Source organism: Lingula anatina, chromosome 1 (genome assembly GCF_051362555.1).
Source record: "Lingula anatina isolate TDL-2025a chromosome 1, LinAna3.0, whole genome shotgun sequence".
Taxonomy (NCBI): Eukaryota; Metazoa; Brachiopoda; class Lingulata; order Lingulida; family Lingulidae; genus Lingula; species Lingula anatina.
In genome coordinates, this window is record NC_141767.1 from 52,704,202 (window position 1) to 52,715,974 (window position 11,773).

Below are 11,773 nucleotides of genomic sequence, written 5' to 3' on the forward strand. Positions count from 1 at the left end.
AAAGCATACCAAGGTGCAGGATAATTGAAACATTGCTTTTTGTTTTCATTCATATGAACACAAAGGACTTTCAGTAGATATTCTGTACAGTACCTGTTGGATCATCTGATACAGCCGTTTTAATTTTTAATAAGCAAACCGTTTATGAATCACTTGGGCATAAAAAGAATTTAAGATGTTTATTTTATTTCACAGCAGGGTCTGTAAATCAAGAAAAAATCACTCGCAAAAATACAAAGCCAAAAGTTAATTTATGCACTGTGTGCAATCCATTCCCAGTTAAATCAGGAAATAAGAGAAAAGGCTCACCCCAACTGGCTTGATATTTGGTTGTTACCCAGACATACAATGCTAGTATCTCAGGGTGAGACCAAATCCTCAGGCAACATTTAGTTATATCATCTTCTGCAAATTTCAGTTTTTTAAAGGTTTTAAACTGAAAACTTCACCATCTATTGTATTAATAGAAACTGGTACATGGTGTTTGAAAATCATTAATCTGTATATCGAACTTTTCAGACCGATTTGTATTTTCAAATCTATATGTATTTTTCTTATCTAAATAAAGAGTGTAGACCATATTTGTTAAGTTCATTGATTTATTTTTGCCACAAGTATAATTAATAATATGCTGTTTTGATTTTTAAAAAAAGTGCTTGTGATAAAATTTACATGTTATTTAAAAATGACTTGTATGCAAGAACTTTTCTTTGACGTAGATTTAATGTTTGTGGGTCATTTTTATCCTAAAATACATCCAACCAGCCATTTTGAGTAAATCATGCATAAATATGAAAACTGCTGATTAAATCTGTGTTTGAAGAAGTGTCATATATGTATCAGTAACATATGCATAAGACACAGTTGTACCACACACTAACACTCCTTCCAAACTTCATTTCAAATTAGCAATTGGTCATCACCACATCCTGTGAGCTTCTGTAGCAGTCCACATTTTCATATTTGCTACCTCATTGTGGGCATTAATTTCATAGCAAGTCTTATCAATATTGCACACACCAGAATCACTACTGCAGCAGTGGACCATTTGGACGTCCAGTGACCAGAGCTGGACACCTTAAAAGATAAGGCAGAAAGACATCAGAGATATAAATACTCAGAATTAACAGCATTGAGTATCAAGTTAAATAAAATCAACCACTAAACTTTCCTTACAACTTTCCCAACTTCAAAAAAACTAAAAGTCAGTTACAGTAACTTCACTATATATCATCTGCAAATTTATATGAGCATGCATCGATGGTCATTACATTTTTCCTAGGATGGGAGTGGAGTCAACCAACTGTTGCTGTAAAGGTGTCAGCACTAGTACCTTCTCTTCTTGTAGGCCCGAGACTGCACCCTGTCTCAAAGGTGGGGGCACACCCTCTGGTCTTACAGCCTGGGTCTTAAGGAGCTCACCAATTAAGTAATGCTTTCCAGTCTCTTTTATTTTCACTTCCACCAACTTTCCTAGTAAATGTTCTTCTTTAGGGACAAGAACCTGAGAAAAGAATCAAGTAAAAATGGAATCAATCAAAGTGGGTAAAAAATTACTTGTCTTCACGTCAATACTTCCAACAATTTTAACCTTAAATTTTTATCAAAGCTGCTAATGTTCGTAGAACAAACTTAATAAAGTGCCTACACTGAAGTATGTGAAACCTCATGAGTAAAGAAGTCTTGACACATAGTTATATAGCCCAAATATATATTCTTATTAAAACAAAAATGGCATCACATTAAACACACTGGCAATGATAAAATGAACTTCAGTATCCCTTCAATTTGCTGTTAACTGCATGAGGTTAATACCTGATCGTAGCACTTGTTATGTCCAACATAGTACTGCTTGTCATGCGATACCTCAGTCACAAGGACAGTCTGAATCTCACCCAACTAAAATGACAGTAATGAAAATATTTTTAAAAAAACTCTATCCAAAATTATTTACACCTATTTCATTTCAAAATGTCATCTCACAAAAAGCATCTTTTCCATAAAACCTGGGGGTACTGATACAGTATGTGATTAAAGAATATAACAATTAAGAGTTACAAATGCAGAAAAAAAATTATACCACCATTCAAGAAATCAACCAAAAAGGCTTTATTTTCAAATTTGAACAGGGTATTGTATTAGAAAAACTGATTTTTAGATTTTAGTATAGAACACTTCAAATTTGGTGCAAACCACAAAACTAAGGCCTTCAAGATCTTGACGAAAACGGGAAGTGCATCATGACATCATTTAATTGTATTTGTGCAAATGTGAAGAAAATAGGGATACAGATTTTAAAAGGATAAAACTGTGTTATAAGACAAATGAAATTGAAATCCTACATAGCGCTAAGACATTACATGCATCATTATATGCAAAGTAAACAAGCAAGTAAACTTGTTCAATACTTTGAATCAGACGTTTTTACTGACCACACAGGGAGTTTGCGCTATGCATTCTGTGAAAACCAGCATAAAATATGCACTTCAGTTTGCATAGAATTCTTGCAAGGATAAGTCTATAACCCTTGAAGAGAAAATACAAAGTAGATTTTACTGTTACTGCAGCAAAGCCCAAAATGTGAAAAAATTACCTTATGATCATATGGCCTATATGACTGAAACAGTTCTGAAACTCTCTTAGTTCTCTTTTTCACCTGTAACAAGAATCAAAATATTTCAATAGAAAAGGAGCATTTTCAGTAAGATTTGGATATCAATGTCGCAATTTTTCATAAGAAAAAAAAAGGTAAATATTTCCTCACAATGTAAGAATTTGAAGAACATGAAAACCTTAGAAGAAAATAACACATTGTGCTGACACACGATCATACTGCTATAAAATACAACAAATCAAACTACTCCAGATAATTTTCACTTCCAAGCTATCCTGTGCAGTCTATAATTTACCTCCTGTGGATGTATCCTAGGCATCCTGGCTGCTGGGGTGCCTGGTCTGGGGAAAAACTGGTTGATGAATAAACTGGGAAACTTGAATTCTTCAACTAACTTCATAGTCTCTTCAAAGTCCTAAAATGACAATACTAAAGATTATATTTTAGCAGCTGAGATTTATTAATAACATAAGATATAGTTTCAGAAAAATTTTAATTAATTGTCTGCAATAAACTTCAACAGCATTTTTAGAGATTTAAAACAATGCTTTGTTCCATTGTCAAATATGATGAAAACCTGTGACCAAAAGACAGCATTAGGATTACCATCCAACTTCCAATTGAACTTCAACAATTCTGGCCTTTTTTACCTGTTCTGTTTCAGTTGGAAAACCACATATAAGATCTGTTGCAATTGTGACTCTAGGTACTCTGAAAGGCAAATAAATAACTCATTTTCATTTTTATACATTGAAGCTTCATACTCATTTATATACAGAAAACATCTAATAGAATTACAACGAAGATAAATGGTGGGCTTCACCAACCACAGATGACACCATTCATACATCACCAATAAAAACTTTTTCTTACAGTGAACCTTAGCCTAGCTTGTCAAATGCATTTGCCACAATTCATGTCCCCAAAAACACTATATCAATTTGACATATTGAACAAATATATAAACTCAAATCAAGGGCCAAAGAGTAAGTATTCTGTCTTCAAAAATAGAAGTTCCTCCTGAGAAGCTCTTTATCCCACTTTGTCCCATATTTTTATCGAAAGGAAAGAAGATTTATGGCAAACCTTTCTTTGAGAAAATTGACCACATGTTTAAAGTCATCTACACAGTATTCTCTTCTCATATCCATGAGTACACTGTCTGAGGCTGACTGAACAGGAACATGCAGGAAGGAATATACCCTGGGATGGTTCAGGATCTTTGCCATTTCCTATAACAATTTTATTAATATAGAAATATTCAATCTTATATTTCATTTCGAAGTTTTTGAAGCGACAAAATGGTCACTTAATATGTATGACATTTTATTAGGGAAACAATTGTCAGTTGTATACAATATTGCATGTAATAAGCAATCTCAGGAAAATATTGCTGTTCAAAAATGTAGGAAACCATCAATTTACTTTGATATTACAAAAATATTTTATACAGTCAAAGCAAATAACTGAATTCTAACAGCTTTTCAGTGTCCCCAGAAAAACAATATTTAACATAAATGGTATGTTTCTCCAACTAGACAATTGAACATTTTTTATACAATAATACTACTATTAATGTTTCAGTGCTTTAATTCTTATGCCTTGAAAAACATAAATGTAGCTTGTCACGTCATAAGTAGAACTTACTTCTAGATGCTGCAAGATATATGGTGGGTTTGTCATGCCAAGTCTCATCCTGGCACCCTCTGGTATTGTGTCAACAAGTCTCCACAGCAGTTCAGGTAATGTGACTCCAATGTCTATACCATAGGCACCCAAGTCCTCAGATGTCAGCCAGATTTCTACTACCCCCTCTGAATTGCACAATACATATACACAACTTTATAAGGAAATGCACAACAACTGAGCTGTGGTCCAATTTTATAAACAATTGGAACTGATTTGTAAATAACAAACTCATACCAACATTTACCCAATGTCAAATCACAACAACGAGAAAAAAATCACTTGTGTTGTACTTATACAGTAGAACAATTACTACTAAACAAGATCTGATATCTCAAAATGACACAATGGCTTCTAAATGGCACACGGCCGTGCTAATGAGGCTGCAGTGGAGCTGTGATACTCTAGTACCACTGAAAGGCCATGAAATATTGCTAGGGTGTGTTTGGGTTTTACCTTCAAAAGACTGTTTGGCCCTGGCTACAATGTCTTCTATTGAATAACTTCCTAGTTCTCCTCTTGCATGCTTTGTTTTGCAGTAAGTGCAAGCATTCAGACACCTATAATAATCAGCTTTTTTTACACATGTAAGCTACAGAGGCAATTATTGAAAAATGGCAAATGGCTTACCATGATAAAATTACCACTTTCTCTTTCTATCAAATGTTTTACAAAATAATCAACCTATCAAATGTTCAAAGTATCATTCTATCAACTTTATCAATCTATCAAATGTTTTACAATAAGAATTTGATTGATAGTTGTGTCCCATGTATAATACAGACATTGCGAGCTGCCATGAAAGGTGAGCAGATAGTAACAATGCTAGGTATGCTTCAGATATACAGACAGTATGACATAACAGCAGAATACAAAGGACTTTTTACCCTGTGTTAATGGCTATAATCTCTATTAATGGGTTCTTTCTTATCTTGGGTAAGCTCAGATCAGCACCTCCAGTCTTTTTCCCCTCCTGCTTCTTTTGACCAAATAAACGTACTGAGTGACCTGGGCCAAACAACAAATGGAACATAACATGAACATGTAACACTCAATCTATAAATAATTCCCAATTTCATTCAAAGGTACATTGAATAGCTGAATATGCTAGCAATATATTTACTGACCAGTGCCTTCTTTTACATAACATTATTCTTTAAAATTACAAATTAATTAATGAAGTAGTAAAAATATGTAAGCTAGTAACTTAAACATAACATAAAAAATCTACATTGGTTGGGTGTTCTCACCTTTGATGGTTTCTTCCACTACCTCCACCACTCTATCTATCTGTTGCACACCAATAACACTTAGGCCCTGAAGAAATGTGTACATAATGCTTTATACAACTAATACAACTTCAGAAGAAAGTAATGTAGTGTTCCAGTAGATTTGTGTTCAGATTGCAGACCTGTACAACATTTAGTCCACATTCTAATACAGACCACATAAATATTTAAGGTGTGCCATTTGCTTTTGACATTGTCCCAAAGTATAATTTTTTTGTGCAGATATCCTGCAAAGCTACTTTTCTTTTCCAACAAAACCTTCTAAATAATAAGACCACTCAAAATAAAAGTACCTAATGTCGATATTTCCTTTTGAAATGTCAGGGAAACATGGCATCTAAATAAATCATGATTTATTAGGAACCAGTCGGAACAAAGTAATCTTTGCAGAAAAGGTACAAAACAACCAAATCAAAGGACAGGGACAGAATGTGGAATATGAGAAAATTCAAACTTTCTTGGTGAAAATTAGGTTTGGTGTGATAAGTCTTTATAGGATGCCTTTGAACTACATACTCATGACAAGACAGCAGATTTCTTCCATACATTATCCACACAAAACACCCCTAGTCCTAGTTTAAAACTATCAATTAAAATATTTATCACTTGCTCAACATTACTAGTAATTCCTCCATTTTGGATACAAAAAGAAAATTTTCAAACTGTGGAATTTATTTTTAAAATAAATTAAAATATTTTTCACTAACATAAAAACATTATGGTCTTGACTACAACATTATGACCAATGAAACAAAAGTAAGTTTCCATTATGTTAGAGAGTCTATTTACCAATACCCACTTGTAGATAGTCTGCTCTGGGTTGTCCCTGGGGCACACAGCCGGCTACCACTAAGTGTTTCTGGAGATCTCTTGCCTTCTTTATTTCATTTCTAAAATGGTCTTCAGCAGGGTTTTTCACAGTGCAGCTGTTTAATATCCACAAATCTGCCTCCTCTTTTTTGTCTGTAAATAGAGAAAAATGTTGCAATCAATCAATCAATATATAGTGTGAAAATAGACAAAAAATCAAAATTGAGTAATAGCAATAAAATAGTGAAAATAGACAAAAAAAGTATGACTGTGTCATTAATTTAAAACATATTTTAATGGAAATATGAAAATAAAGGTGATCTTGCCAACACTCATACAGGGATGGTAACTCGACAGCAAAAACAAACTCACCTACATGACTTTTACTGCAAGACGAGCAGCATGACAGCACACTATGAACTTGTAGACTTACATGTACAGGACTTTAACTTAGCACATGCTTTGAAGTAAATATACAGTGGCTGTCATTTTGTTTCATAATCTACCTTCTGTCAAACATAACAAAACATTTACTGTTACATACCTGTGATATTGTATCCAAAAGCTGCCAGTTGCCCTGCCATGTACTCACTGTCAGAATTGTTATGAGAACATCCCCATGTCTTGAGGTAGATGCTCTGCATACCTGGAAACATTTAAAAAGCCATAAGCATGTGGTAATTATGTGCCTAAAATATCTATGAACTTTACATATCCATTCATCATTATATGTAGTCTTGGTAATAGATTGATGGATTTGACTTAACTTAGTCTTAAATTGTCTCCCCAAAAACTATAACTTTGCCTGCAATCACTTTCCCCATTCCTTTAAGACACCATAGGGAACATTTAAAAGACAGGGTAGAGCAGATTATCCAAGGAAAACTGTAACAATGAGACAACATATTTTTGGTGGCCAATATCACTCACTGGAGCAATGTACAGGGTCATTAGTTAAAAGGTAAGGGGAAAAATATTGATATTCTAACCCAAAATACTGAGCCGCTAATACCGCTTCAGAAAAAATGTAATGAAGTGTGCCAGTAGATTTATGTTCAGATTGCAGACCTGTACAACATTTAGTCCACATTCTCTGTCTCTGTGGTAGCATGCCTACTTAAAGCATCTGTATTTGCTTAGCAGACCTTGCTTTAGTCAGACTAGTCACGTGATTGTTTAAAACAGTGTTTTTGATGGTGGAATTGATAAATGCTGGGATGTGTCTAGTGGATTATCTGGGCTATATTGTGATTATGAGTGTGCATACTTTCTCTTAATCACCTATAAGACTTCTGCACTGTTCAAAAGTGTGCGAATAGGATGTAATGAAGAAAAATAAGAGAAAAAATGAGTGCTTCCCACTGACCCCTGTTGGCACCTGATAATCATTCTAACATTACACAAGTTTATGTAAAAAAATGTTATAAGAAATGTTCAAGGCTTATTATTTTGACTTCATGTGAAGCATTGACATAAACAGTTTTTTGGAAAGGGGGCGTCAGTTCTATTAAGAATGAACTGTTAAATTAGGTATGAATTGCCTCTGTTTTTGGCCTTACAAGCTGACCAAAGGTATAAGGGTCCACAGCTCTTTGCCCTTGACAGTAATCCAGTTTTTCAGCCATGTACATATTGGAGGTAACAGGCTGTGCAAACAAATGTGTGTGTGTGTGTGTGTGTGTGTGTGTGTGTGTGTGTGTGTGTGTTAGCAAACAACAACTCTAAGCCATTTTGGAGATATGCCAAATCTAAAAAACAGGCTAATGTCGGGGTTTCGATACCCAAAAAGAAAGGTTAACTATTCAGTGATGGTAAACCGAAAGCTGACATTCTAGTCAACCAGTTCAGTTCGGTGTTCACCTGGGATTCATCCACTAACATGCCATCGGTATATAGATCTTGTGTTTCAAAATTTTCTGATATCACCATCACTGAGGAGGGTGTCTTAAAATTACTTAAAAACATCCAAACTACTAAGGCACCAGGGCCTGATTCTATTCCTAACTGTGTCTTGAAAGAATGTGCAATCGTCCTCGCCCCAAGTATCACTGTTCACACTACTTTTCCAAAAGTCAATCGATACTGGTAGCCTACCTAGTGACTGGATTAATGCAAACATAGCACCAATCTTCAAGAAGGATGATTGTCATCTACCTGTATTATCGCCCAGTATCTTTGACATCCATGCTTAGTAAACTATTAGAACATAATGTATGTCACCATATGTTGCAATACTTTGAACAAAACAATATCTTGGCTTCTCTAAATCATGGCTTTCGTCCAGGATATTCGTGTGAAACACAGCTAGCAGTGACATTGGTCGACCTCACATCTAGCTTTGATCTTGGAACACAGACAGACATCACAATATACTAGATTTTTCTAAGGCATTCGATACGGTACCGCATAACAAACTACTCCAAAAGTTACACGTTTATGGGATACGAGGCAAAATACATCGGTGGATTGCATCTTTCTTGTGTAATCGTCAAATGAAGGTAGTTGTTGAAGGTGAGAGTACAAGAGAAGTGAATGTCGCGTCTGGAGTATCACAAGGGACAGTACTAGGCCCTCTTATCTTCCTTTGCCATATTAATGATCTATCAGACTCTGTAAATCCAAAGTACCCCTCTTCGCTGTTGATTCCCTACTACATGTATAATATCAGTCTGCGACGTTAAGCACTAGCCCGAGGCAATTGCCTACTTAAAGTGGCACCGGGCTAGTAAAAAAGTTGAAATTTTATAAAGCACTAGCCCGAATGGGCTAGTTGTAATTTTGAACCTATTTTAACACTCAGTAAGATTTCAAAAATATAAGTCGCCAGTCTTCTTTGTCCCTGCCTCTAATTTGACGTTTCTAGATAGTATGACATGCTTCTCAGTTGTAAAAAACTCACACCTAGCTCTAACTACTGAATATTGATTAGTTGCTATAAATAACTTCACTGTAGTTATTTATAGCAGCAGTCTGTCTGATCAGCGTGTGGGCATCTTTTTATTTGACCAGTTTGTTGTCATGACTACAAATTGCTGTCAATCAAGAAACTGGATCAGACCAGAATTCCTTAGTACTAGCAACAGGTTTTGTCAAAACAACACCGTCTCCGAAGCAAGTGTTATCTCATAGAACATTTTGGTTAGGACCACTTAGCAGACTGAGGGGTGGAGTATTCTGTTTCCTTTTTTGTTTATCTTTTTTATTTATAATTTTAATATCCATGAGTAAATAGATTTTCCTTTGCTTATTGCCTTTTAAAAACAATAAGACCCTGGCAGTTACATAAATACCCTATGAACTATTCTTGACGATGTGGGATAGTTCGGTTTATGCCATGGCTATCCCTCCACGCTTTGTCCTGGTAAAGTCCTTGAAAAGTTGTTTTTACAAATATATAACCAAAAGAATTGTAACCAAAAAAATTGTAAGACATTTGTTTAATTACCCTTACAGCACCTATGTATTTTAAATTAGAATTGGCATTATATACCGATGTAATTGGAAATAAATTGTCAGAAAAGAGCCATTGTCAATAAAAAGAATAAGAATTACAAAAAAGATTTTGATTGCGTATAAAAAATGGAAAAAAAGATATAAAAATATGAAAAGTAAGGGTAACTATATTCAGTATTACAAATTAAAAAAAAAGAATTTTTTCAATATTAAAAGAATTAAATATATTTTTAATTCATTTTACCACCCCATCAACTGGAAATTAACCTGATTGACTTTGTTATTCACTTGCTCTACTTCTATGATAAGGTTTACAAGAAAGTACAGTGTGGTACCACAACTCTTTACAACATCTGCTTAAACTTTTTAAATGATTATTTAAATTGGGCTAGTGTTTTTTGGTTCGGGCTGGTAAAGTTTGAGAGTCTGCTAGCCCGAAGGACTAGTAGTCTAAGAGTTTTTTGGCACAGACTGTAATATCTTTGAAAAAGACCACATAACTCATCAACAAGACCTCGTAGGCCTAGAAAACTTGGGTCACGAAATGGGGCATGTGATTCAATGCTACCAAATGTTACATTCTTAGTGTCCGCCAGAAATCTTCATTCTTGTACCAACTGGATAACACGGTACTTAAAAATGTCCAGACTAACCCATACTTAGGAGTCATGCTTTCTTCTGACCTGAAATGGTCAACTCACATAAACAACTTATGGTACCTGCGATACCTCCTGACACTTACTTAGTACCAGCTTCCAACAAACGTCGCATAAGGGCTGAATCATTCACTGACTTTAATTCTGAAAATATTGTAAATAGTTCTAACAACAGTCGCTGTTACCGCTTACAACCCTGCAACACACCTGTCAGAAAAAACTCTTTCTTCGTCAGAACAGTTTCCGATTGGAATGGACTGAGTGATCAACAAGTTAATGTTGAAACAGTGGTAGCCTTAAGATCAGGCCTACACAGTGACTAAGTTTCCCATGCACTCTCTTCTTTCCGTCTTTCTTATACCAGTAGTGGTCGTCTTAGACGTACAGTGTATATGGTCGGATACAGATACAGATACAAACACACACACACTTAGAATGTAAAATAACATTATGCTGTCAACTCTAGGAGTAAATATATATATACCTGGTATAATACTTTCGATATGTGTATTTTCAATTTCTTCATCATTACTTTTTCTTTTGTTTTTCGGTAGTATGAGTTTTTTTGTAACGTGTCTTTGAGATGGTCTTAAGTCGAAACTTCCAACGAGATCTTCGATGTCATCAACCACATTTTCGCACGTTGAAGTTGGCATTTTAAAAGACTATGACACACCCTTAAGCTGTAAGCAACTTGAACCGTAGTTCTAATGATCCCATAAATTCAATCTCTAAAATAATTGTTCTATCCTCATGTTAACAGATCCACTATATTGCTCTTAAATCCACTCAACATTGATTTGCCAGCACATGCCTCTCTTCGAACAAGTGTTTCACGACTTTTTACATTGAAGAGTTGCTGATGTCACGTGACTACCGTGACCTACACTGGGATAGCTCACTGGGATTGAAACGTTTTATCGAAGAAAGGATCCTTTTTAAAATTTTAAAAAGTAATGGACGAAAGAAATGTAGAATTAAATTAGCAAAAAAAAGAAGTATTTCATTTATCCCATTATTTGAACACCCTTTATTGTTATGTTGATCTTGATGCCAAGGATACCTCTGTGTGCTTTGGCCGGTGTTGTAACGGGGTGAATCATTCGCTACGTCATTTACCATGTTCAAGCAAGAACTAATATCCCATGTAAATTACTTCAAAAATGAAAAATATGACACAATTTAAGTCAACAAAAAGATTGAAACAGTTTGTAAATAAGCTGCTTATAGAACTCAATTAAATGTTTGAATGGTTGTTTGCTTCG

General features: G+C 34.8%; 1 protein-coding gene across 4 annotated transcripts; it reads right to left on the bottom strand.

The window, feature by feature from the left end:
• Positions 1-581: 581 nt before the first annotated feature.
• Positions 582-11,628, bottom strand: LOC106165037 (threonylcarbamoyladenosine tRNA methylthiotransferase). Of its 4 annotated transcripts, none has more exons than XM_087001912.1 (14): positions 11,572-11,628; positions 6,944-7,045; positions 6,389-6,552; positions 5,551-5,617; positions 5,188-5,308; positions 4,757-4,860; positions 4,262-4,428; positions 3,701-3,846; positions 3,265-3,325; positions 2,910-3,029; positions 2,594-2,656; positions 1,816-1,899; positions 1,334-1,504; positions 582-1,077 (listed from the first exon to the last, which is right to left on the bottom strand). In XM_087001912.1, the coding sequence occupies exons 1-14, from the start codon at positions 11,609-11,611 to the stop codon at positions 967-969; spliced, it is 1,521 nt and encodes a 506-aa protein (XP_086858038.1). In that variant the 5' UTR covers positions 11,612-11,628; the 3' UTR covers positions 582-966. The 4 variants fall into 4 exon arrangements, with proteins under 4 accessions (XP_086858038.1, XP_086858036.1, XP_086858035.1 ...); XM_087001910.1 differs by lacking the exon at positions 11,572-11,628 and adding an exon at positions 10,993-11,358 and having other exon boundaries at positions 1,272-1,504; XM_087001909.1 differs by lacking the exon at positions 11,572-11,628 and adding an exon at positions 10,993-11,357.
• Between the last annotated feature and the right edge of the window lie 145 nt (positions 11,629-11,773).

Excerpts from the sequence above, each read along its gene's own strand:
- LOC106165037 (XM_087001910.1), bottom strand. The coding sequence starts at position 11,164 with ATGCCAACTTCAACGTGCGAAAATGTGGTTGATGACATCGAAGATCTC. Across the intron at positions 5,618-6,388 it reads CCAGAGCAGACTATCTACAA|GGCCTAAGTGTTATTGGTGT; the intron begins GTGGGTATTGGT and ends ACATTTCTTCAG. Across the intron at positions 1,900-2,593 it reads ATAGGCCATATGATCATAAG|TTGGGTGAGATTCAGACTGT; the intron begins GTAATTTTTTCA and ends CTGTCATTTTAG.